Source organism: Rhinatrema bivittatum, chromosome 16 (assembly GCF_901001135.1).
Source record: "Rhinatrema bivittatum chromosome 16, aRhiBiv1.1, whole genome shotgun sequence".
Lineage (NCBI taxonomy): Eukaryota > Metazoa > Chordata > Amphibia > Gymnophiona > Rhinatrematidae > Rhinatrema > Rhinatrema bivittatum.
Window position 1 is genome coordinate 23,951,649 of NC_042630.1, and position 27,640 is coordinate 23,979,288.

Below are 27,640 nucleotides of genomic sequence, written 5' to 3' on the forward strand. Positions count from 1 at the left end.
ATCATGTCTTTCTATATGCTCTACAATTTTGTTCTTGAGAATAGTTTCCACTATTTTTCCTGGCACTGAAGTCAGGCTCACTGGTCTATAGTTACCTGGATCGCCCCTGGAGCCTTTTTTAAATATTGGGGTTACATTGGCCAGTCTTCAGGTACAATGGATGATTTTAATGATAGGTTAAAATTTTAACTAATAGATCAGAAATTTCATTTTTTAGTTCCTTCAGTACCCTAGGATGCATAACATCTGGTCCAGGTGATTTGCCATGCTTCAGTTTGTCAAGCTGGCCTACTACATCTTCCAGTTTCAGTGATTTTGTTGAGTTTGTCTGACTCTCCACCCCTGAAAACCATCTCCAGAACTGGTATCTCACTAACATCCTCATTAGTAAACACAGAAGCAAAGAATTCATTTAGTCTTTCTGCAATGGCCTTATCTTCCCTAAGAGCCCCTATAACCCCTCTGTCATCTAATGGTCCAACCAACTCCCTCACAGGTTTCTTGCTTCGGATATATTTAAAGTTTTTGTTTTGCCTCTATGGCCAACTTCATTTCAAATTCTCTTCACCTGTCTTATCAAGGTTTTACACTTAACTTGACAATGCTAATGTGTTATCCTATTTTCTTCAAATGGATCCTTCAATTTTTGAAGGATGTTTTTTGGCTAAAATAGCCTTTCACCTCACCTTTTAAGCATGACGGTAATCATTTTGCCTTCCTTACACCTTAATGTGTGGAATGCATATGGACTGCACTTCTAGGATTGTATTTTTAAACAATGTCCATGTCTGAACACTTAACCTTTTGCAGCTGTACCTTTCATTTTTTCTAACTATTCCTCATTTTTTTTTCAGTTTCCCTTTTGAAGTTTAGTGTTAGAGCTGCAGATTTACTTATTGTCCCTCTTCCAGTTGGTAGTTTAAATTTGATCATGTTATGATCACTGTTGCCAAGTGGCCCCACCACCGTTACCTCTCACCAAATCCTGTGTTCCACTAAGAATTAAATCTAAAATAGCTCACTCTTGTGTTGGTTCCTGAACCAATTGCTCCATGAAGCAGTTAGCTTCCCTGATTTCTCTAAGCATTTCATCATCTGTCTATTTTGGCCAGGTGGATGGTAGTATACTCTTTCCCAACACACATGGGATTTCTACCCATAGACTAATGAGCATTTAGTCTCTTGTATGATCTTTATCCTGTTGGGCTCTATACCCTCCTGGACATAAAGTGCCACACCCCACCAACAAAATAGACTATGGCAACAAAATTCTGTCTTGGTTCAGGAGCACCCCAAAACAAAAATTATGAAATTAGGGAAACCTGAAATCAGTGCACATAACTATTAAAAGTGGGAGGAAGGCAAAACAATTATGGGCATGCTTAAGGTGAGGTTATTTTAGCCAACAACAATCCTTCAAATGGTAAGAAGGATCCATCTGAAGAAAATAGGGAAGCATAGACACGGTCAAGTGTAAAACATTGGTAAGGCAGGCTAAGAATTTAAAATGAAGATGGTCATAGAGGCAAAAACTGACTTTAAAAAAAAAAATACAAAGCAAGAAACCTGTGAGGGAGGTGGTTAGACAGATGACTGAGGGGTTAAAGGAGCTCTTAAGGAAGATAAGGCCATTGCAGAAAGACTGCTTCTGTTTACTAATGAGGATGTTGGGGAGATACCAGTTCCTTTAATGCATGTGAACATGGAAGATGGAGTAGGCCAGATTGATGAGCTAAAGAGCAGCAAATCACCTGGACCAGATGGGATGCACCCCAGGCTTCTGAAGGAACTCAAATTTCAGATCTATTAGGCAAAATTTGTAACCTATCAATCATCCATTGTACCTGACGATTGGAGGATGGTCAATGTAACTCTGATTATTTAAAAAGTGATCCAGGAAACTATAGATGAGTGAGCCTGACTTCAGTACTGGGAAAAGTGGAAAATATTCTAAAGAACAAAATCACAGTATAAGCAAAGATGTGGTTTAATGGAACAGTCAGCATGGATTTACCTGTGGCAAGTCTGGCCTCACAGATCTTCATATTTTTTTGGAGGGGTGAATAAAGATGAGCCAGTAGATGTAGGGTATTTGGATTTTCAGAAGGGATTTGACAAAATCCCTCAGGCTTCTAAAACTAAAGCATGGGCTAGGTGGTGTCCCTTTGTATATTACAAACTTAAGACAGGTAATGGGAGGATTAAATGATCCCTTTTTCTCAGTTGAAAAGGGTAAACAGTGGAGTGCCTCAGATCTGTACTTGAATGGTGCTTTTCAAAATTTATAAATGATCTGGAAAAGAATGAGTGAGGTATTCAGAGTAGCTAGAGGACCTTGTGAGACTGGAAGATTGGACATCCAAATGGCAGATGAAAGTGCAAGGTGTTTCATATAGGGAAAAATAACCCATGCTGTAGTTCCATATTAGGAGCTACCACCCAGGCAAAAGACTTGGGCATCATAGTGGATAATACTTTAAAATTGTCAGCTCTGTGCTGCAGCAGTCAAAAAAGCAAACAATGTTAGGAATTATTCAGAAGGGAATGGTTGTTAAAACAGAAAATGTCATAATGCCTATCGCTCCATGGTGAGACCGCATCTTGAATACTCTGTACCATTCTAGTTTCCGCATCTCAAGAGATAGTTGAGAAGGGCTACCAAAATGATAAAGGAGATGGAACAGCTTCCCTATGAGGAAAGGCTAAAGAGGTTAAGACTTTTCAGCTTGGAGAAGAGATGGCTGAAGGGGGGGAGAGATATGATAGAGATCTTTAAAATCATGAGAGGTTTTAGAATGGTAAATGTGAATCTGTTTACGCTTTTCAATAAAAGGGCCAGGGGCCACTCCATGAAGTTAGCAGGTAGCACATTTAAAACTAAATCAATTTTTTTCACTCAGTGCACAATTAAACTCTGGAATTTGTTGCCAGGGGATGTGGTTAGTGCAGTTGGGTTTGGATAACTTTATGGAGAAGTCCATTAACTGCTATTAATCAAGTTTTAGAAAATCATCACTGCTATTACTGGCACCAGTAGCATGGGATATACTTAGTTTTTTGGGTACTTGCCAGGTTCTTATGGCCTGGATTGGCCACTTTTGGAAACAGGATGCTGGGCTTGATGGACCCTTGGTCTGACCCAGTATGGCATGTTTCTTATGAGATTACTGTAAATTATACCCCAAAATTATGAACCTGTCTCAAATCAGAAGCTGATTTTCATTAGCACAAATGAAGTGATAATATTTTTAGACAAGTTTATTCCTTTTTCCAGATCATTTATAAACATTAAAACGCACTGGTCTGTCAGGGACACTCCATTTCTTATCTTCTAAGCACCTCCTAGTTCACAATTGGACAGTGCCTCCTATCACATTTCAATTTTCTCACAAATCTTAGGAGGGACTTTGTCAACTGCCTTCTGAATATCCAGATACACTATATCCACCAGCTCATGTAATATACATGTTCACCCCTATAAAAAAAAAAATGTAGCAGCCTGAAGCAAGATTTCCCTTGGGGAAACTTGTTGGTTGTCTGTGCTGTAATCTTGTTCAGAATATTTTTTCCTGGTACTGATGGTAGGCTTACTGGTATAATTTCCTACATAACCCTTTTTTTTTTTTTCCTTATTAAAGATTGGCATTACATGGACCCCTGTAGCCTTCAGGTACAATATACAATGTTAATGATAGCTATACCCTTATCAGTAATAGATCTGCAATTTCACTTGAGTTCTTTCAGAACTCAGGAGTGCATATCATCTGGTCAGCTAGTTGCTTTATTTGATTTACTAATTTTTAATTTGTTAATCTGCTCTATTACATCTTCCAACTGTCATGATTTTTCATCTCTGAATAATCACCTTAGAATATCATTTCTGGCATAGGTTTCTCCCTGACTTCCTTACTAACCAAGACCATACTGTCTTAAAATTCAGAGAATATAGCTTGAATTGTGGGTTGAGGCTACAGGAAGCTGGAATATATACTTGGGGGCTGATGTAATACAGTGCACTCAGCCTAGCACAGCTTGATGTGCTAGAATAACTCCTGATACAATAATGGGATTAGTGCATAGCTAATAGCACTCATCACATGTAGATGAAGCTATTACCCATGATGTAAATGACTGCATGTTTTTAACACACAACTTACTGGCAGTGCTGGTGGTTCATGTGCTCCAAGCCTCCACAAAAGCTTTTGAGATTCCTCCTACTTAATATTGTTGCAATACCAAGTAGGAACCACAGAAAGCAGCATCAGGAGAAGTCTTGATGGTGGTCAGGTCAGGAAAAAGGATGCTCACTTTACAAGTGTCTGTTTTCCTGTGCCAGGGAAGCAGAATTACTCCTTAGTGTGTCCTTTTGAGGACAGGCTCATTTACATATTAAATTGGGCACACGGGAGCTGTGGCTGGGTGCATGTTACTTTTTTTTTTTAATCTGGTTTGGACCTGTTGAGCTGTGGCTCATTGCATCGGCTCCTTAGAGTTTTTAGAACACTTTAACTTGAGATGACTCAAATTAAGGCTTCTGTTGTTAACTCTTCTAGCCCAACCAGCAGTAACTTAATAGTAAGGAAATCTCAATGTAGAGGAAGAATGAAAAGTTTGTGCTATCATGGTGACTGAATTCCAAGGATGAACTGAGGGCTTGAGAATCCAGGTAAATCTTGCAGCAAGATCATCCAGCGGGATGAAAGTACACTTTCCAAGCATGGTCTCAGCCCTGCCTTGTGTAGCTTCCTGCAAAACAGTTCCAACTCCTAAATCATTTGAGGCATGAGAAAAACACCAGTGGAGCTCTGCCAGCAATAAAAAGGTACCAACACTTTTCTATAAAAACCAAATCTTTTAAGGCTGAGGGCTGCACATGGGTTCTCAGTGTAGTCTGTGGTATACACAGAGCCAGTCATGTTTTCAGGGTATCCACGATCAATATGCATAGGAGAGATTTGCCTACATAATCACTGTAGATATCCTGAAAACTGGGTTGAGAACCTCTACGCAGCAAAAACATGTACCTCTGCTGCAAGGCTCCTAATTGGTGTCGAGGAAGATAAAAGATTGAACTGTCCGGCTTACATCAAGTCCTGCTCCCTAATCTGTGTTGGCAATAATGCCATCTTGAAATGTCTACCATCAATCCATTTAGACTGACCTAATTCTAAGTTGGCTGTACCTGGAACCTTTGGCATTAAGTAGGGGATGGGTGAATAGAGAGAATTTCAGGAATTTTATGTGATTAACCAGTTTGAATAATGGTCAATGTTCAGTTGACCAAAACACCTGTAGCCTCAAATCCAACCTGCCAGGCTTAGAGTGTACTCTGATGCCAAGAAATGCTACAAACTAAATTGGGGCACTGAAGAGTTTTGTCTTCCTACCTTTTTTGGAAAGCAGCACAAAAAATGACAGTGTAAGATCACTCATCATGGAAGCTGCTGTGGAAAACTGCTTTGCCTTAGGCTTTCATGTCCCCAGCTATATCTTGGGCAGTCTTTAGACCTGGACCTAACGATTGTTCACGATAGCAATCCCATCAAGTGAACCTCTGCTGCTAGAGCTCAGCTGGCCCTGGGTCAGTCCAATGCAGCAAGCAGCCACGGGCCTGTTTGGTCAGAGTCCTCCTACCTACCTCCCATGCTATTTCACTCTCACTGTGGTTTATCCCATCCCGCAGAGACAGAATTAAACAGGAGGAACTCGCTGCTATCCGTCCTCCTTCCAATGGCAGGGTTCAAATACCAGAGCTGCTCTGAGGTCCTTTACCCTCCGTTGTCTCAGCTACAAACGTAAGGCTGGAAGCCCTGTGGGGACAGAGCAGTATCAACCATGCATATGTTACCAAGGAAAAGGGCCTGAGCTAAATAAAGAAAATTAAGAGCAGTAACCTGAACAAAACCAAAGCCCATGGAGCGAAACAGTGAAGACGACACTGGAGCCAGAGCCGCACTTCTGCTGCAAGTGCACCCAATTTCTCCTCTGACCTTCCCAATGTGTGCTCGGTAAGTGCACCCCTATCAGATTCAGTAAAGAGCCCGAGTACTGCCGAGAGACACTAAACTTCATTCCGAAACTAAATATGAAAATAAACACAGATCTGTTTAAATTATTCTATATTCCCTGAAATGGGGAGCACACGGTGGGTGTTGGTTTTCAAATTAGTAGATGTGTTTACAGGGTCTAGGGTCTAGGCAATCAGATGGGCCACAGGCAGGAAAATAGGAGATAATTAAAATCCAACTGGAATGCCTCATTGGATAGTACATGGGTCGATTCAACCCAGAGACATCTTTGCTAGGCTGGGCAGTGTGGATCTGCAGGCCCTGGGCAAAAGGGATTGTTATAGAAAATATAGGTTGGTGTAGGTGTGCATTCGGATGTGTTGTAACGCACTTTGAGCTCTTTCATTGGAAACATGAAATAAGCGATGATCTGTGCATTCTCAAAAACTGAAGCAGGGGTTAATTTATGAGCATAAAATGGGTGGAGTGGCCGCACATTTTACTTTCAGTATCCAGAGCAACTAATTAGTAGCCTCAGCCATATGCATTTGCATGTGATGAGCACTACTAGTTTCCAAGGGGTTTGGTCGTGGGGTTTCAACATGCTAAACCCCTTACGGTATAAGGGGTAATAGACGCGCTTTGAAAACATGCGGCCAACCACGTGTAAAACATGCGCACGGCCGAGCGCAACCAGCACTGGCACCTGGCCACCACACTCAAAATCATCCCTTTGGACAAGGTGCGGAACAAGGCCCAGCCCGCATCAGCCAAAAAGGCTACAGCTGGTACCATAACAGTGCTAGGATTTTATTTATTTATTTACGGCATTTATTACGTTTATTTATTGAGTTACGGCAGTGTCAGCAACCTCCTGGGAGAGAAGCAAAGAACATAAGAAAATGCCATACTGGGTCAGACCAAGGGTCCATCAAGCCCAGCATCCTGTTTCCAACAGTGGCCAATCCAGGCCATAAGAACCTGGCAAGTACCCAAAAACTAAGTCTATTCCATGTTACCATGGCTAATGGCAGTGGCTATTCTCTAAGTGAACTTAATAGCAGGTAATGGACTTCTCCTCCAAGAACTTATCCAATCCTTTTTTAAACACAGCTATACTAACTGCACTAACCACATCCTCTGGCAACAAATTCCAGAGTTTAATTGTGCGTTGAGTGAAAAAGAACTTTCTCCAATTAGTTTTAAATGTGCCCCATGCTAACTTCATGGAGTGCCCCCTAGTCTTTCTACTATCCGAAAGAGTAAATAACCGATTCATATCTACCTGTTCTAGACCTCTCATGATTTTAAACACCTCCATCATATCCCCCCCTCAGTCGTCTCTTCTCCAAGCTGAAAAGTCCTAACCTCTTTAGTCTTTCCTCATAGGGGAGTTGTTCCATTCCCTTTATCATTTAGGTAGCCCTTCTCTGTACCTTCTCCATCGCAATTATATCTTTTTTGAGATGCAGCAACCAGAATTGTACACAGTATTCAAGGTGCGGTCTCACCATGGAGCGATACAGAGGCATTATGACATTATGAAGAGTGAGATACTACAGGAACAACATGAAGCCATGGAAGGTCACTGCACAACTTCAAGCACCTGCTCAAGCTTAGTCTCAATCTTGCTAACATGAGCATCCGTCAAGGCCTTTCCTCCCATGGGAATAGGGGTGCATTTGGAGATTGCACACGCACGTGCATCTACCTTCGGAAAATGGAAGTGCTCTCTCTCACCACTGAATGCAGAGGCTACAGGCCTTCCAAAATCTGATCCCTCTGGAAATGGGCTCTGGAGCACTGCACTCAAGCTCAGTCAATTCCTGAATGGCTTCCATCATGGGAAAAAAACAAGAGGCTTTATGGGAGGAAACCAAACTAGGCTTTCTCCTTGGCTCAGAAACGGAATCTGCCCCAGGAACTCCAAGCATCATCAAGGTCTGGGAAAAAACAGAGCTGGCCGCTCATCTCTCTGAAAGAACCGTCCCATAATTCTATACGGCTCCAATCCAGGGGGGACCCCATCCAAAGGACCTGCTGCCACTTGAGGGGCACAGCGGCGTTGAAGAAAAGGCAGAAGCATCCAGACTGAGTGGCATCTGAGAACGCCTTACTGAGCCACCTTCTCCTGCTGAGGAACAGTTAGGGGAGGGCCACGGTCTGGCACCCCACCTCACACATCTTCAACCAGACCACATCTGGCTGGGAAGAACTAGGCTTAGCCAAAACCAGAGGAAGACAAGGCACTCTGAGCCTCCAAACAGCACTGGCACAAAGCAGTGGGCACTCCAGGGGAGATGCCCGAAAAGAACAGGCTTAGCCTTCTGAGGCCAGGCACTATCATGCCTGACAATGCGCAAAGCGGCAGCCAGAGGCGTGTGTCTAGCTGCTTTTTGCTTTCTTTTTTTGATATGTGCACTCAACTGGGTGCCCAAAAATTATGTGGCCAAGATTTATGCGTGCACATGTAGGCCCTCCCGCAGGCAACTAAAATAAGAGCACACAAAAAACTCAAGCACATAGTGCCACTTGAGCACTGACGGCAGTGCGCAGCCATTAGGCGGCGCTTCACGTGGGCACTCAAAATTCAAGGCTGGACTGTGTGCCCAGCGAGACGCACACTGACAAGCCAATAGAAAGCAGCCTCTGAAAGAGAGCGAAAAGCCTTAGAACAGGGCCCTGTCTACCAAAGCTGCTCAACCCGCCAGGCTGCCCACCTCTCTCGACCTCCCACAGAGCGGTGCACCGAGCTCTGAGACCGGGCAGGAGAAGGAAGCCCTGCACAGTAAAACCTCCCGCTAAGTCTCTGTCTATATCTTCTTCCTTTTTTTTTTTAAACTTACCCGAGCTCAGCCTTACCTGGCTGAGCACAGATAAGGGCCCCAGCTGCGGGTGGGAGACAGCAATTTCCATCACCACCGTGCTCTGCTTCCTGCACCTGCTGCCTTTCAGTCGCACAAGCAGCTAAGTCCACGCCGGGAGCCGGCTACCGGACTAAAGCCCCTCTCTGAGGGACCTCGGAAATCACCTCAGGAATTCTCAGCTGGGGGAGGGACCTTTAGGTATCACCGCAGGAGAGCGAGGCTTTCTTTTTCTTAGTTTAGATTTCAAATTTCTCCTTCCAAAAAACTCGAAGCAATCCCCATAGAAAGATGCACATCCACCAGCTGCTGGAGACGGAGAATAGTGGCAGGCTTATGTATACTGTGACGTCAGTTTGCTCAGTCTCTAGCTGCTGGCAGGGGAGCATAAACCCACTGGTCCCGAGGGCAGCCATCTCCGCACTAGGAAAGATTGGCTTTTTTCGGGCAGCTTCTTTACTATGGAGGTGGGGTATTGGAATGGTACATTGGTTGGACTGGATTGAGGAACAGAGGAGTCTAAGGGGTTCCTATTTTTCTACTTTTTATTGAGTTAATACAATTTTACCTTACATGGGTGGCTATTGAGAATTTTTATTTATTCCTAATTAATTATCCACCATTCCCAAAAGCATCACAGCAGCTTACAATAAAATAATAATGATGCCCTTTCTTGGTTTTGTAGCACTGCTGTATTTATTGTATTGTACTTTATTGTATAATGTTTGGACTGTGGCTCTTGTATTTTACTGGAAGCTGCTTTGATGTTAAGAAGGCAGGGTATTAAATGTGATGGATAAATAAATGAAGGCCTGGAATCGCTTACCAGCACAGGTAGTAGCAACCTGGTTATCTTCTATGAGCCCCGGGCTAGAGATAGGTTTTGACATATCCCTACCCCACCTGCACCCAGAAATAACAAGTGAGGAAGACACAAGAAAGTCTGATCCCATAGCAGAATGGGATCCAGCAATCTGTTCTCCTTTTCAGGATGCCCACACTGCATAGCCTGAACCTGTATGTGCATGGAGACAATGCATGCAAATACACCTCGTAGATATTCATTGGGTAGATCCTGAAAACCAGCCCCGTTTGTAGAGCTGCCCACGCCTGGGCTCTAACGGTCAGAGGGAGGAATCGGGCACAGGAGAAAAACTTACAACTTACCTGGGAACCAACACCCACGTCAATATTGCAGAAAGACTGAAATAAAATGCATGGACTGTCTACGTTCCTGAGCCCTGCGGGAAATGGCACACACCAACCGCTGCCCCACACCAGGCACGGGCTGGAGGCCTCACGCCCTTCTTTTCCCCCCCATTTACCTCCACAGTGGGAAAGGCACTGTAAACCCCTCTCTCTCCTCCTGAGAACTTCTGAAAAAGGCAAGCTGGATCCTTCGAGGACGACTCCTCACGGGGGCTTCCCACAGAGGTTAGGGGGGACATGCGAACAGGAGGCATATTACCATAATCATCGCTCGTACATTGATCAGAGGCTAAGGACAACCACCTTCCCTCTCCTCCCACCCAGGAGGTGCCAGAGACCCCAAACCAGCTTTAGAGAAAAAAACGGGTTTCTGGTCCCGGCTGCAGTGTGCAAGCGAGCAAGGTGGATGCTGTTAAACTTTACACTCATCTTCCAGTACTGGTGCCACATAAACACAGCCCAAACCAAAAAAAGGTCACAGAGAAGTAGGTTTCCCTATTGAGAAAAGTGAGTTTTACATACACGTAAATCCCTCTGTTCAAAACATGTCAGTTTATAAAGAAAGAAAATATGCAGAATCCTCTTACACGGAAGTATTATCATGAAAGTAAACATAAAAAGTAATCATCTCTTCTCAGGAGCCTAGGTGCTTGTCAGACACATCAGCATCACATACCAGCTACTCAGGGCATATAACAGAGATCATATAATGAGCATTCACGCTGTGAACTGGATGATCAAAAAACAAACAAGATTTCCAGTGGTTTCCTTACGCAAAAATAAGTGAATGAACTCCGCAGTGCAGCGATTTACAAATGACACTGCTCTGCTGGCATATGCAGCAAGGAAATGCGGAAGACGGAGCTCCAGCAGAGCTCCCGTGTGCTTGCTCACCTGTCTCAGTGTCTTACAGGTCTACACTGGCCTTAAGACTACAGCACTCGTGAGGACGGCAGAGCTGCTTAGAACAGTATTCTTCTGCTCCTCATGGTCCCAGTTACTGTGCTCGTTTTTAAGGTGCAATACTTGTATTAGCAATCAACGGAAGGGAACCCTCCCCCCCCACCTCAGGCAGGGACAGTTTCTCCACGGGGTTTGGAGCGCCAGTCTTTAGCGAGTGTTCACCGTTTGCTTGGAAAAAGCACCCTGCCAAGCTCCCAGCCACTGCTGGAAGAGGAAGGAGCCTAGCTCTTAAAGCCCCGTTTTCTTCCCAGACGCTGGGCCGCAGGCAGGCCTTAATTAGCATTTTCAAAGTGGTCAAGGCTCGTCTTAGGGCTCCAGTCCCCCCAGGATTTTTGCTTTTGGGTGGGGCAAAGAGACAAAAAAAAAATGATTACAAGTGAATTTGCAATAAGTTTCTGTTTTATATGCCTGGGGAGAGGGGGGGTGGCATAAGCCTTATTCTCACAGGTCAGAAGAACGTATCCACCTCACCCAAAAGCGATCAGCACTGGCAACCGTTAGCCACTGGAGTCACCTCCACCCCATTTCTACTAGAGTATTCCCCCCACAGTCTGCTTGTTCCATGCGAGACCCTGACTGGAAATGGCACGTATCACATGTCAGAAACATGTTCTTGGGGATGGGGGGGGGAGGGGGAGGGGCACGGATGGAGAGAAAGCTGGGTTATGCTCTGACGATGCCAGCAGGGTGCTCTCCAGGGATCAGCAGGCGGCTGTCGGGATGCAGCTGTTCCTCCTCCTCGGACGAGGACCCTTCCTCCTCCTCAGGCTGAGCTGGGGACTGTGCCATGCTCCCAAAGGAATGGGGCCCAGTGGAAGGCGAGGGGCGGAGCAGCGGCGTGCGCTCCGAATCCCGTTCGCTCCTCTCCTCCTCCTCCTCTTCTGGCCCCCGCTGGCTTTCTGCCTCCGAGTCGGAATCCTCGGCCGTCCGGATCACCCGCTGCTTGCACACGGGGCAGGTCTTCTTGGTCTGGGTGAGCCACGGGTCCACGCACTTGCAGTGGTAGGCTGGAGAAAGCCGTGGAAAAGGTACAGTGAGTATTTTTTAAAAAAAGGGAGCTACAAGAAGCTGGATGCAGGGTGGATCATCTGATTAAAAAAACCAAAAAAAAACCAAAACAGGAGAACTCATCCTGCATGCAGTTAAACGTTTTATGAAAGATGCCAGTGTACGGCTTCACATAGGATCTGGAGACCTTAGTTCTAATCCCACCCCCCCCCCCCACAATGTAAAGTTTACATGCTAAGCTCTTGGGGGCATGGAACCTGCCACTGAATGAGGGCAAGAATAAAGTCTGGGGTGTTTTTTTTCATTCTATTTTTTATGTTTATTAAAATGTGTATTTCGACTACAGTCTTGCTGATCTTGCCAGCACTGCTAATCTAGGCCTGTGGAGTGGTTTACCATGAGAGCAAGGCAGGATGCGCAGCTGGTCTCCTTCCTCGTATTCGTCCAGACAGATAGCACACACATCATACTCATCGCCTGGTGAGGACCCGATGCAGCAGAAACAAACAAACAAAAAAAAACAAAGGTTATAAGCTGTAAAGACCTGCCAACCAACAGAATATATTCAATCAAATCATTACATTTTTATTTTTTGCCTCCTTTTGGACCGGAGCGGCGGCTGTCAGCGGGTTTGACAGCAGATGCTCAATTTTGCCGGCGTTGGTTCTCGAGCCCGCTGACAGCCACGGGCTCGGAAACCGTACGCCGGCAAAAATTGAGCGTCCGGTTTTCGACCCGACAGCCGCGGGGAAACGTGTCATACGCAGCTGCCGCCTGACCTTCCTCCTGGTGCATTCTGGTAGCAGTAGGGCTGATTGCAAATGGAAGGTGCGGGAATTACAAATCCCACATTGAAAAAGCTAGAACGGCCCAAACGTCTCTCTCCAGAAACTGAGTCACTTACAACTCTAATGTCAAACTTCCTGCAGCCTGGGCCGGCCTGGTGACGACTGTGTGCCAGTGCTGTGTGCTGGGTTTAGTTCCTGAGTCAGGACCTTTGCTCCCCAGGTCAGCAGCCTTCCCAGCTCGGCAGGGTAGGAGGAAGGGAGCCATAGACGTCATGAAAGAGAGTGACAAGCAGCGGCCAGGCTTAAGGTCCATGACTGCACAATTTTGACAGAACCCTGGCTGCGGACACTCGCTAAAAGTGAATGAACTGGGATATCCCCAGGCACTTGTAAATGAGCTCAGTTCTGCTTCTGACTGAGTGGGAAGCCCCAAAATAAATAAAGTTATATCACAAGAAACAGCAACATAAATAGAAAGAAAAGCTTAAGAATGAGACCAAAAAAGGAAGGCATCTGGTACTGCTTGGAAGGAAACGAGGCTGCCTGGGCCTGCGGCAGGGTAGGGGGGGTGCAGTCAGCCCTAAAGCCTGGACAAAGAGACTCAGAATAGCTTGAGAGCACTCTGGCCTGATAACGCAGTAACACAGAGGCCGATATTCATGCAGTCAAAATCAGCTAGACAACTGTGGCCGGCTGGCCAGCACTGAATATCACACCCCAGGAATGGCCCCAGCGCTGCCTCTTCTGTACGGGTTATAATCTACCCACGCATAGCTTAGCCAAACAGTGGGTGGTGGTGGGGGGAGGGGGGCGGAAACTTCAGACAGCAAGGGTTTTCTGGCTAACTCCCAAAGTTAGACAGACAAAACCTGTGAATATTGACCCCCATAGTTGATAGCGGCAGAAAAAGACCAACTGGCCTGTCCAGTCTGCCCAGTTCTTTTTGTGTACCCTGCTTTTAAAGATCTCTCCTTATTCAGGCCAGGTTCTGTCATCTTCCTCATTTACAATCTACGACCTCTGGCTGATGAGCACAGAGGATCCTTCACTTAGCCCACACCCAGACTCCTCCTTTCCCATGTCTAACTTCCAACTGCCTCTAGGGCGATCGCCCTGGCTCTGCTTTTAGTGCAAACCTAGTGTCTGCCACTGCACTGACCCCTGAAGCACCTCAGCACGCCCCTTTCCTCATCCCTACATAACCTCGCTGCATCCCTACTGTCTGGCGATGTCCACACTCCCAGATAACTTGTGAGAAATGCCCTCTTTCCATACAGCTAAACCAGCAACACTTTCTTCTCAGACAGCGTCCCTGCTGTCCTGAAACATGTACACCTTTCCCAAGTCTTTGCTGTGCGCTTTGTGGAGGTGGCGTGCTCCTATCAACGTGGGAACCCCTGGTCCTTGCTCTCTCAGCCGTTCCACAGAGGCCCTGCTGTTACAGGGGCCCTTTTCACATGCTATAATTGGCCTCTGTAGTAGCCAAAAAGGATACTACCAGTGCTAGAAAAGCAGGTCCAGCACTTTACCTGTTCTACCTGGCGCCAAGGACGCCTCCTGGATTTAACAGGGAAAAAACTGCATTCTCTCTCACTGCATAGCTGAGACCTGATGATTTCTTTACAGAAATGAGGCCAGGCTACATGCCCAGAAGTACACCCCCTGCAGTCTGAGCTTTCTGCAGCTCTTGCCAGAGTAGCAGGGCCTTGCAGAAAAATCAACCCAGCTAACGCCCACAGCGGGCAGTTTTGGATAGCTGTTTACCCAGGTAACTTGGCCGTTTGAAAACTGCCTCCACCACCTCACGGGTGAAAAGTCCACACGGAGATCAACATACGTCCCTTTCACCCACGGTGGGCTTGAGGCGATAAACACATGTTAGCGTCTTTAAAACCACGCGCGTTCGCAGGAACAAGAAGAAAAAGCTCCGCACTTTCTTTCTCTCTGAGGACTGGTGGTAAACCTGCAGGGCTAGTACTTGCAGGCTCTACAACTCCCCACATCATCTGGAGAATCGCTCCCACAAAGTCCACGTTTCGTAGTGGCTGACCTTGTGGGTAGGGCATTAGTAGGCCAATAACTCCTCCTGATGACTGAAGCCACTCAGGCTTTACGGAAATTATTGCTCTGTCTCAGAGGGGTAAATTCTGCCCCTCAGCATGGAGAATTACGAAAGCGGAGAGGCTTAGCGAGGGACGGGCCCCGACCCTCCCTGCACCTCGGCTCTGCCCCGGACTCTCGGCCCAAGGCCCACACCAAAAGTCCACGGGAGGCCCAGGGGTCAGTGCCAGGATTTCGCCGGTGCAGCTGTGAATCTAAAAACAAGGCCTAGGAGAGCACAGAGGGGGAGGTCTCCCTTCCGGAGGCCACTGTAGCAGGAATCCGGACCTCAGCTTCCCAGTACAGAGGGAGAGAGAGAGAGAAAAGGGCCGTGCAAAGCTGCCGCGGGGAGAAAGAAAGCCACAGCAGCCTGAGTTTTTTAGGCAGCTTGGATTCCATTACAGCTCCTCACGGTTTTGTCAAGAAAAACACGCCAGCAATTTTCTCTTACTGGAGAAAGAGAGCAGTAAAAAAAAAACCAACAAAAAACCAGGAAGTTTTATCAGTGCAGCTGCAGGGAGGGTGGAGGACAGGAAGTGGTGAGGGGGGATCTGGGGTTGCATGCACCCGCTCCTTATAAGGTTAATTATCAGCTCCCTAAGCCCTGCTGATTTCCTCTTTTCTCACCCCATCCGTCCCTTAACCCTTTCCTCACCTTCAACACCCTGCAAAAGCAAACCCGTCTCCTTGCAGTCCAAGGCCCGGGCCTGCGGCTGAGAGGGGAGCTCCAGCTACCTGCCGGCCTCCTTATTCTACCTTCGCTGCGGCAGGGCTGGCACAGGACAGTGTGCCCAACACTAGCCCTAACCGTCAGTCCTTCCCTCCCCCCCCCCAGGAGGAAAGAGGGCACAGCACCCTGACCCTCCCCAAGTCTGAAGAAGGCAATAGCTGGAGGAAGAGATCTGTTGATGGGGCCAGTACTTACTGAGGGGGCTAATAAAATAAACCATTTCCCACCAGGGCCGGTGCTAGATTTTTTTCCTGTCCACCCCAATTCGTTCAGAGCTGGTCCTGGGACCATCAAATAAAGCCCAGCTCCCTCCTGCAACCACATGCTCCCTCCCCCCCAGGGCCCATGGATAGGGGCCTAACCTTACAGCCTAGCACACCCACACTCCCCCACCTTTTACAGACACACTCAATTACATAATGCATTTCTAGCAAATTTTACATGACAAAGAACATTCAAGAGCAGTCTTCTGAGGCAAGAATATCACTTACAACATGCAGATTAGATTTACATGCACTGCTGTGGTGCCCACCAGAAAACGCTGCAAAAAAGACACTTGGAGCTCCTATGGAATTAAGACTTTTTGTAATGCGTATTGGGTGTGAGCAGGGCCCTCAGAAAGCCATGTATTACCATTACAATATAGTAAACCTCCCACACCAAAACAACCTTATCTATGAGAAGGCAACACTGCACCTATTACACCAGGCCCTAGAACACCAATAAAAGCTCTTCTGAGGAAAGCAGGCTGCTATAGATCCCTTCACAGAAATTACATGCTAGCAAAATACCTCACCTCAATCATATATGCAGAACACAGCGAGTCCCTGACCAAATACAGAATAAAGAGATCAGAAAGTAATAACCAGAAACGTGCTGAGAAGAACTGAACTGGAACCCACAACAAGCCGGCCTCAACAATGGAAAACCAAACACTATCATTCTTCATAAAACTTCAATAATAAAATCAAGAAATATAAAACTATCATAATAGTAAAATCATAGTCATAAAAAGAATATTTCAAACAGTTAATGAATAGATTATCGAACCTTTCCCAAACACCAAGAAAATATTTCACACAAATTGTATCTTTTCTCTTCTCACCCTCACAGATACATGCAGGCTGATGCAACATCAGCTCGCGTAAAACCACCCGTTCTCCTAACGCACTCCCTGCCACCTCTCTTGGGCGCACGATGCATTATTTAAATGAGGGGTCATGCGTTGGGGATAAATTGGGCGTCCCTAGCACATCCATGGCATTGAGTGCCCAGGAGAAGTGACCGTGCGCCAGTCAGGAAATGGACGCTCAATTAATAGGCATCAGTTTCCCTAACCTGACCGCTGGCAACAGGTTTTTTTTTTCATGCTGCCTCCTGTGGTTCCTCCCTCTTAGTATCAAGCAGTATTTTGGGCTTTTTTGTGTCTTTGTAGGGTTTTTTGTTTTTTTTTTTAAGACTGCTTGGAGCCCGCAAGACAATGCCAGCCTGGGGCTGGTGTTCAGTTTTCCGTATTAAAAAGTGTGCACTGTGATCTTTTTTTGCATCAGAGGGGTAATAGCTAATAGCCTCATCTACATGCATTTACATGTGATGAGCGCTATTTGCTATGCTCTGGTTTGGATGCACTAATCCCCTTATTGCATCGGGTGTTAGCCTAGCACATCCAAAATGGGCGTCCAAGAGCTCATTGGCCTGTGCGCTGTGCTCAGTGCACGACAAAGCATCGGCCTGATTGTGTATGCGCCTGTGAGAGCCTATATGTGACACACAGGCTCTCACAGGCACACAAACATAAATACACAAGCTCTCACACAGACACAACACACACGGTCTCCTGTTGTCATCGGGTCGTGTTGGGTTGAGCTCCACGGGCCTCCTGCTGTCTTCGGGCCATGGTGGGATGAGCTCTACCACGGCCCGCCGATTTCCTGCTTGGGGGGGGGGGGGGAAATCAGGGGGCGGAAGCTGTGCGTAACACACAATCATACACATAAAACAGAAGACAGGCCTCTCCTTCGGCCGCCGGCAGGTTGAACACAGGCAGCCTGCAACCTCTCCCCTTCTTCGGCCACTGGCGGGTTAGGTTCCGCTGGCAGCCCTGCGGCCTTGTCTGCTGCTATCAGCCCACCGCCCCCCTCCTGGGTGGGCCGCCTCGTGCACATGCATGGTATGCACACATCCAGTTGTGCCAGGCCTGCTTCCCACAAAAGAACGAGCAAGAAAATCTAGGAAACAAAAGACACGGCTGCTAGAGCTGCAAACGTGATTGTATGCTGTGCCCAGATCAGAAATGTAACATTATCAGGCACTCCTGACCAGCACCAGAACCCAAAAAATTGTCCTGCTTATTTCACTTCTGTACTTTGCAATTCTTCTTCCACCACATGATGTATTACTCTAGCAACAGCAGATAAAACTGTCATGCCAAGAAAGTAGTTCTGAAAGAACTAAAAAAAATGAAATTTCAGACCTATTTCAATTAAATTTGTAACCTAATCATTAAAATCATCGGATGATCCTGAAGATTGGAAGATGGCCAATGTAGCCCCCAATATTTAAAAAAGGGATCCAGGGGTGATCTGGGAAACCATAGACCGGTGAGCCTGACTTCAGTGCCAGGAAAAATCATGGAAACTCTTATAAATAATAAAATCACAAAACATTTAGATAGATGTGGTTTGATAGGACACAGCCAACATGGATTCACCCAAGGGAAGTCTTGCCTCACAAGTCTACATTTTTTTTTAAAGGGGGTGAATAAACATGGACAAAGGTGAACTGGTAGATGTGGTATATTTAGATTTTCAGAAGGCGTTAGACAAAGTCCGGCATGAGAGGCTTCTAAGAAAACTAAAATGTCATGGGGTAGGAGGCAAAGCCCTTTCGTGGATTGCTAATTGGTTAAAAGACAGGAAACAGAGAGTAGGATTAAATGGTCTGTTTTCACAGTGGAAAAGGTAAACAGTGGAGTGCCTCAGGGATCTGTACTTGGACCGGTGCCTTTTAATATATTTATAAATGATCTGGAAAGGGGTAAAATGAGTGAGGTAATTAAATTTGCAGACGGCACAAAATTATGCAGAGTAGTTAAATCTCAAGCGGATTGTGATGAATTGAAGGAGGAACTTGCAAGGCGAAGATCGGGCTTCCAAATGGCAGATGAAATTTAATGTGGACAAGTGCAAAGTGATACACAGAGGGAAAAATAACCCTTGCTGTAGTTACACAATGTTAGGTTCCATATTAGGTGCTACTACCCAAGAAAGAGATCTAGGCATCATAGTGGATATCACATTGAAATCGTTGGCTCAGTGGGCTGCAGCAGTCAAAAAAGCAAACAGCATGTTAGGAATTATTAGAAAGGAAATGGCAACTAGAATGATGGATGTCATAATGCCTCTGTATTGCTCCATGGTGAGACCGCATCTTTAACACTGCGTGCAATTCTGGTCCCCACATCTCAAAAAAGATAATAGTTGCATTGGAGAAAGTGCAGAGAAGGGCGACCAAAATGATAAGGGGCATGGAACGGCTGCCCTATGAGTTAAGGCTAAGGAAGTTAGGGCTGTTCAGTTTGGAGAAGAGAAGAATGAGGGGGGATACGATAGAGGTCTACAAAATCATGAAAGGACTTGAACAGGTTAATGTAAATTGGTTATTTACTCTCTCAGATAATAGAAGGACTAGGGGGCACTCCATGAAGTTAGCAAGTAGCTCATTTAAAACAAATCGAAGAAATTTCTTTTTCACTCAGCACATAGTTAAGCTCTGGAATTCATTGCCAGAGGATGTGGTTACAGCAGTTAGTGTAACTGAGTTTAAAAAAGGTTTGGATAAGTTCCTAAAGGAAAAATCCATAAACTATTACGGTAATTAATAAGCAATAATACCTTGTGATTTCTCTAACGTTTGGATACTTGCCAGGTACTTGTGACTTGGCATGGTCACTGTTGGAAACAGGTCACTGGGCTTGACGGACCCTTGGTCTGACCCAGTATGGCATTTCTTATGTATCTTGATAAGAACAGGGCGTATGGTCATTATAAAAGGCCCACACCGTTTATACCACACAAATCCCAAGATGCTGGAATTAAGGGGAAAAAAAAAAAAAAGGGCAAGGAGACCCATGAAGAAGACCAACAAACATTATGAGGGCTGAGAAACAGGCAAGCTGATTATTTCTAAAAATTGCAGCAGGGCAGCTGCTTTAAACACCCTGCTTTTAAAAGTTTGCAACAATGTACGCGTCCTGTGTAACAAGGACAGCGAACCCTACCCCAGCACATTGTACCCTGCAGGAGGATCAGCCCAGCAGGCTAGCAACACTTTGCTGTATGCTGGGCATCCCTGTGACACCAGTATCTGTACTTATGCCAACGAAAATTGAAAGCTGGGGTTATATAATGGGGTTATGCAACTACACCCATCACTTTTTAGCCACTTATAGTGAGCGTTTGGCTAAAGCTGCAGCGGCTCCTTGAGTCCAGAGCGGGAGAGGGAAGAGGGAGCTTGATCACTACGACCTTTCAACATGGACAAACCAAGTTACAAAATCATCTCAAGCAATTACACTTCTCAAAATGTTCAACCGAGTCCGAGACAGCATGTGTGTCTCTCACCGCAAACTGCAGGTGTGCAAATCCTGTTCCTAAAAGCACGCCCTGTCATGCCTCATTATTAAAAGTACAAAGTTAGCAACTACTCCAGTAAACAAAACACAAGGCAGCACACAGCTGCGCCGGGCCAGAGCGCAAACTCTCACAGAAGGGCTGTCTGAGTGGCAGGGAGCTGGAGGAGCCGGGAGCGTTGGGCTGAATTCAGGCAGGAATTGGAGTGCCTGCTCCTGCAGCTGGCAGGGCAGGGCAGGGCGGAGGCCTACAAGCAGAGTTGCAGGGGAATGTCTGTTATAAAGCTTTCAAGGTAACTTCATATCCTGTTTGGGCAGGTCCCTCCTTTCACTCCCTGCTGACTACAGACTAGCTGTGTATCTCCTTGCTTTCTGCAGAGGCTGGGAGCAGGAGTTGTTCGCCGGAGGGTTAAAAGGCACTCACATTCCTGCTTTCCCCATGGATGGGTTAGCACACACATTTGCTTGCTAATCAGGGCACGGGTTTGTTTGCTTTTAGCGATTAAGGAGTGCAGGCATTTGCTCATCAAGATGGTTAAAAAGTGCAGACGCTCGCTCACATTAACCTACCCAGGAAACGTGCAGAGTTTAAGAGGGCTAATACGTGTGCACATTTGCTTCCTCCAGCGATTAAAGCGTGCACATATTTGCTTGCTTGGAAGTGGAATAGATGGGAGTAACCCTGTATATAAAGTAAGAGAGAGTTAATAAGCACTCATTGGTTTGGCAGAAAGCATGCTTACATGAAGATTGCAGCACTGAGAGCAAGAACACACAGGGCAGGGTCAATGCCACAAGAATGGCGCACGAGAACTTGTGAAACTAACAGCACAGCTCTGCTGCTTGGGACATATCCTCTTTTACAGCAGCCACTTCTCAGCGTACAGTCAGGGAAACAGCTTTTTTAGAGCCAAGACCAAGTGCTTTGGGTTGCTTACTGGGAGACTCGGGCTCTACTCCCATAATAATTATCATCAGATACTACTCCCTGTCTGCTCTGTTGCCCCCACCTCACGGAATCGCTGGTACGCAAGAGCCACGCACCCGTTGAGTTTTCAGATATCCTAGATGAAAATGCATGAAATAGGCTCTAATATATTGGAGACAGTGCATGCAAATCTCTATCACTCATATGCATTAAGGATATCCTGGTAATCCAACAGTGTAGTACCCTCTAGGACCCACCCCTGCCTTACTCAGCTCATCACTCTTCCCACTAACGAAGATCTCCCAGCTATTTGCAGGATAGTATGGTTTCTCCGTTTTGGCCTTAACTGGAAAGTGTAGTCAAGTCCTCTAGCTGCCCATCTTAGGTGATCTGCCACATACCCCCAATATCATCTATAAGCGTATCAAATCTGTGCTGCCACCCCAGGCTATTCAACCCTGTCACCATGCCTTGGGAGCTTGATGCAGCTGTACCGTCACACTTTGTAAGTTGGCTTTGTTGTCTCTCTTTTGCTCTTATACTGCTCTGGGTAAATGGGCATATGTGTTTCTAAACCTAAAGTTCTACCCTACCTCTCCCTTTCACCCGACCTTACCACTATCCTCTGTATTGTGTCAAGGTTTTGGTTTCTAGCACCTTTTGTGTTAGGTTATTCAAGGAAGAGGTTCCTACACTAGCTGCAGGGGAACCTCAGGCGTGCCATGAAATATTGTCCTCCTCAATCCCCTAACAGGGAGAGGCCTGGAATGGGTCACATCTACCACTACTGGCAGCAAACTCTTCTTTTCTTTCCTCTGCAAGTCCCCTGCACATGGTCTCACCGTCAGCAGGAGGAGGAGTCAACAAGCAGAGCTCCTTACCTGCTGCTGCTGCCTCCTCCTCTGCCAGTTTCCCCGCTAAAGTTGGTACTGCCCATGGCCAGTGGATTTTGTGAGATTACAGGGCCGCATGCAGTTTCAAGTTCAGCAGGAAGCTGGCAGAAGAGGCAACAACAAAAGCAGGTAAAAGAGAGTGCCGCCCGCCCAATGGAGATGATTCGGGGGAGGGGGGGGGGGGGTGTGAGCAAAACGGTGATGCTAGGGGGGTGGATAGGATGGAAGGATGGTGGTGATGCCAGAGAGCTAGGAAAGGGAAGGGGGGAGGGTGGCAGAAGGAAGATGACATTGTGCCATGACAAAGAGAACCCGGTGCTGAACGTGCCGTGGCATTTAAGAGGTTGGGAACCATCAATTCAAAGCATCCACCACCATCTCAGTAAAGCAGGATTTTCCCGATAGCTCCTCTGCTCCTCCTTCCCTCCCTCGGGGAGTTTCTTTTTCTAGAGAAGATTCCTTCTTCTTGTACTTTAATGAAGCCTGCTAACCCTCTGGGAGAAATGCCTCGCTTCCATTGACTCCCTACTCACTAATCTCCACGAAGACAGAACTGCTCTTCATTTCCAACCACCATATTCTCAAGCCCTCCCCCTCAAGCGACCCAGCTTCCAGCTCGTTCGCCTCACAGCCTTTCGTACGAGATCTTGGTGTTCCAATTGATCAGCATTTAAACCTAAAAAAAACACATCAACTCTGTCCTAAAGGATGGCTTCTATAAGCTCAATGTTATAAAAAAACCTCAAACCTGTACTCCATACCCACGATCTCCGTACAGTCATTCATGCGACCCTCTCTTCTAAACTGAACTACTGCAACTCCCTATATCTAGGCCTCCCCTACTCCACCATCAAACCACTTCAAATGCTGCAGAACACCGTTGCTAGAACCATCATGAATACCTGCAAATCCCACCACATAACCCCTCTCCTTAAAGACTTCCACTGGCTCCCTATCATGCATCCTCTACAAGACCCTTACCATTATTCACAAATCAATCTACGAACACAATTCCAGCTGGCTCGATGAGCCCCTCCGATTCATACCATCCACCCGCCTTACTAGAGCAACTCTTAAAGGTACGTCTCACATCCCATCCCTCAAGAACGCTCACCTTACCTTTACAAGGGACCATGCCCTGTCAATTGCTGGCCCCACCCGCTGGAACGCACTACCCACGAACCTCCGTCTTGAGCCTTGCACCATCAAATTCAAGAAAAAGCTAAAGACCTGGCTTTTCAACCAGGCTTACCCAGACTAGGTCCATGCACATTAACTCATTACTACAAACTTAGGCCTCTAAGTTATTCATTTTTTTTTCTCTTTCTTTACGTTATTACGTTAATATGTTATCTCTCCAATTTTTTTTTCCTGTTCCTCTATTTAGTTTTCTTTAGTTGTTGCACTATATTGTCCCCTCCATCTACTGTTTGATGTAAACCGATATAATGTACCCACTAATATCGGTATAAAAAAAAGCCTCTAAATAAATAAATAAATATTTTAATGTCTTTATACACCTCTTTCCTCCAGAGAGTACATTCTGAGTTCCTTAAGCCTCTCTATGTAGGGTTTGTTTGACCAGTCCTGTACCCTTCTCCAAAGAGCTTCATTCTTACTGATCTCTGATGCAGAAAGCCTACGAGGGAGGCAGCAACAGGAAACTCTTTCCCCCTCAGCAACTCTTCTGCCCCCCACACCTCATTTCTCTCGCTGCCTAGCTCCCCCCATTGCTGCACCTCTATTACTCAGGGCCTGCTAGCCGAACAAGGCAGCTAAAACCAAGCTCAGCTCAGCCCATCGCAGTCCAGCAGGCCCACGCAGTAATCTGGGTGTTAAACCCTGAACTGGTTTTTGGCGCACATTTTTTACACTCAGATTACTTTTTTTTTTCAACTCCTGATGCAGTAAAGCTAATGAAATGCAAATGCATTGGAATTAAAAAAAAAAAAAAAAGGCGTTTTAAGAGTAAAATGTGCTTTTGGCACAGGTCCAATTAAATACTGTTTATCCGGCTATCTGGCAGTGAGCAATAAGAAAGAGCTGTGAAAGAGAATTAATGCTTCAGGCCGAAGTTTCCATACAGTCTGCAGATTCCTTGAACAGCTAGGCCCAGAAGCAGTGCAGGGAAAGCAAAAGAAAATTATTCCTTACCTGCTAATTTTCGTTCCTGTAGTACATAGGATCAGTCCAGACCGTGGGTTATGTCCCCCGTCCAGCAGATGGAGTCAGAGCAAACTTCCGAGGGTGCTGACATATAAGCAGGTGCACCCTCTAGGGATCCTCAGTATCGAGAATATCAAAGCCCAGAGAAAACAACACTAGACAGAAAAGTAGGATGGATCAAGCACCAATCAAATTGTAACCACAGGACATCTAACCAATGCAACTTGCAAGGAGAACTGTGAAGAACAACAACAAAACCTCAGAATGTAGGAGTTGGAGGGACAGGAGATAGAACGTACACGAGCAGGCGTCTGACCATTACTTAAGAAACCCGGGTGGGCGTCTGGACTGATCCTATGTACTACAGGAACGAAAATTAGCAGGTAAGGAATAATTTTCTTTTCCCTGTACGTACTAGGATCAGTCCAGACCGTGGGATGTACCAAAGCTTCCCTAAACCGGGTGGGTCCCTGAAGACCCTGCTCGAAGAACCCTGTCCCCAAAGGAACCCGAATCACCTACCGGCAGTTGCAACCGGTAATGCTTCGAGAAGGTATGCAGCGACTTCCATGTCGCCGCGCGACAGATTTCCTGAATGGGAACATGTTGAGACTCAGCCCGGGACGTGGCCAGGGCACGCAACGAATGAGCCCGGACTACCTCCGGGGGCGCCTTCCCGGCGCCGATGTAGGCTGAGGAAACCGCTTCCTTGAGCCAACGTGCGATAGTCGTCTTAGACGCCTGCTGGCCTTTCTTATTACCGGACCAAAGCACAAAGAGATGGTCGGAAGCCCGGAACTCATTGGTCATCTCCAAGTAGTGCAGCAGAGAGCGCTTCACGTCGAGACGCCGGAGGGCCTGAGGCGCATCCGACGGGAAGGCCGGCAATTCCACCCACTGGTTCAAATGGAAGGACGACACCACTTTAGGTAAGAATGAAGGCACCGTACGTATAGAGACACCCGAATCCATGAAGCGGAGAAACGGTTCCCGGCACGAGAGCGCCTGAAGCTCGGAGATGCGTCTCGCCGAGGCAATGGCGACCAGGAACACCGTCTTAAGTGTGACGTCTTTGAGGGAGGCCTGCCGTAGTGGTTCGTAGGGAGCCTGTCCAAGGAGACGGAGAACCAGGTTGAGATTCCAGGAGGGATAGGGATGACGCACCGGCGGCCGCAGGTGCTTGACTCCCTTGAGGAAGCGCGAGACGTCCGGATGAGACGAAAGGTCTGGATGTCCCGTGGTACGAGCCAGGGAGGCTAGAGCCGAGACTTGCACACGCAGGGAGTTGTAGGCGAGACCCTTCTCCAGGCCCTCCTGGAGGAAGGCCAGGACCTGACGGAGTGAAGGCGCCGTCGCGGAGGCCCCATGTCCAGCACACCAGACCTCAAATACCTTCCAGACCCGTACATAGGCGACTGAAGTGGATGTCTTACGTGCCTTGAGAAGAGTGTCTACCACGGCTACTGCGTATCCCTTGCGCAGGAGACTCTGCCTTTCAAAAGCCAAGCCGCGAGACAAAAGTGTTCCGCCTGGTCCGAAAATACCGGACCCTGATGGAGTAGCCGCGGAAGGTGTGACAATCGCAGAGGTCCGTCCACCACCAGGTTGAGTAGGTCCGCAAACCACGGGCGCCGCGGCCATTCTGGCGCCACCAGAATGACCTGCCCTGGATGATCTTCTATCCTTCGCACCACCTTGCCCACCAGGGGCCACGGCGGGAAGACGTACAGCCGAACATGAGGTGGCCAGGGTAGCACCAGGGCGTCCACTCCTTCCGCCCCGTGATCTCTCCTCCGACTGTAGAACCGCGGAGCCTTTGCGTTGCCCGACGTTGCCATGAGGTCCATGGCAGGAGTTCCCCAGCGCCGCGTGATGAGCGACATTGCCTCGTCGGAGAGAACCCATTCCCCCGGGTCCAAAGTCTGCCGACTCAGGTAGTCCGCCTGAATATTGTCCACGCCTGCGATGTGGGAGGCCGCCAGGCGGTCGAGGAACCGCTCTGCCCAGGCCATGAGGCGGGCCGCTTCGAGGGCCACCCCCGGGCTCTTGGTGCCTCCCTGTCGGTTGATGTAGGCTACCGTGGTCGCATTGTCCGAGAGAATCCGGACCGCACGCTGCCGGATGAGAGGCAGGAATTGGATGAGCGCCAATCGGACTGCTCTGGTCTCCAGGCGGTTGATCGACCAGGACGCCTGTTCCTGTGTCCACTGCCCCTGAGCTGAGCTTCTGAGACACACTGCCCCCCAGCCGGTCAAACTGGCATCGGTTGTGACCACAATCCAATCCGGCGACTCCAGGGGACAGCCCTGCGCCAGGTTCCTGGGATCTAGCCACCAACGAAGGCTGAGTCTGGCAGCCGGCGGAAGAGGTAGTATCGCCTGATAGTCCTGCGAGACCGGTTTCCACCGCGAGAGTAGCGCCATCTGTAGGGGCCTCAGGTGTGCAAAGGCCCAAGGTACCAGGTTGATTGCGAAGGCCATCGAACCCAGGATCTGCAGGTAATCCCTCGCTATTGGGACCTGGAGAGCGGCAAAATGGAGGATTTGCTCCCTCAGCGACTGGGCCTTGTCCGGCCGCAAGAAGACTTTGCCTTGAGCTGTGTCGAAGCGTGCTCCGAGAAAGTCCAGCTGCCGAGACGGAAGGAGACTGCTCTTGCCGAAGTTGACTACCCAGCCGAGAGACTGCAGAAATTCGACCACCCGGTCGACCGCCTGTCGCCCCTGCGAAAGGGACTTCGCTCGGATGAGCCAATCGTCCAGGTAAGGATGTACTAGAATGCCCTCCCGTCGGAGCGCAGCCGCCACCACCACCATGATCTTGGTGAACGTCCTGGGTGCCGTTGCCAACCCGAAGGGGAGGGCCTGGAACTGGAAGTGCTGTCCCAGTATCTTGAAGCGGAGGAGCCTGTGATGGGCCGGATATATCGGAATGTGTAAGTAGGCTTCCGTCAGATCCAGGGAAGCTAGGAACTCCCCCGGATGAACGGCCGCTATGACCGAGCGGAGGGTTTCCATGCGAAACCGGGGTATCCAGAGGACCTTGTTGATTTCCTTGAGATCTAAAATGGGACGGAAGGATCCATCCTTCTTGGGCACCACGAAGTAGATGGAATAATGACCCGAGCCCACCTCTCCGGAGGGGACGGGTGAGATGGCCCCCAGGGCTAGGAGCCGGTCCAGCGTGCTTTGTACTCCTAGACGTTTGTGACTTGACCCGCAGGGCGAGAAGACGAATCTGTCTTTGGGGCGATGCCGCAAATCCAACGCGTAACCGTGCCTTAGAATATCCAGGACCCATTGATCCGTGGTGATGTTGGCCCACTCCTCGTAAAACCAGGCTAGTCGTCCACCGAT

At 47.6% G+C, this 27,640-nt stretch overlaps 1 protein-coding gene across 3 annotated transcripts in view; it reads right to left on the bottom strand.

Annotated features, from left to right (window-relative positions):
* Positions 1-10,551: 10,551 nt before the first annotated feature.
* Positions 10,552-27,640, bottom strand: part of RNF167 (ring finger protein 167) — a 79,206-nt gene continuing 62,117 nt past the window's right edge. For all 3 annotated transcript variants that reach the window (XM_029581890.1, XM_029581888.1, XM_029581889.1), the window contains 2 exons: positions 12,449-12,529; positions 10,552-12,051 (listed from right to left, as the gene is read on the bottom strand). In XM_029581890.1, the coding sequence (XP_029437750.1) occupies positions 11,708-12,051; positions 12,449-12,529 (425 nt within the window). In that variant the 3' untranslated portion in view covers positions 10,552-11,707. The remainder of the gene's footprint in view (positions 12,052-12,448; positions 12,530-27,640) is intronic.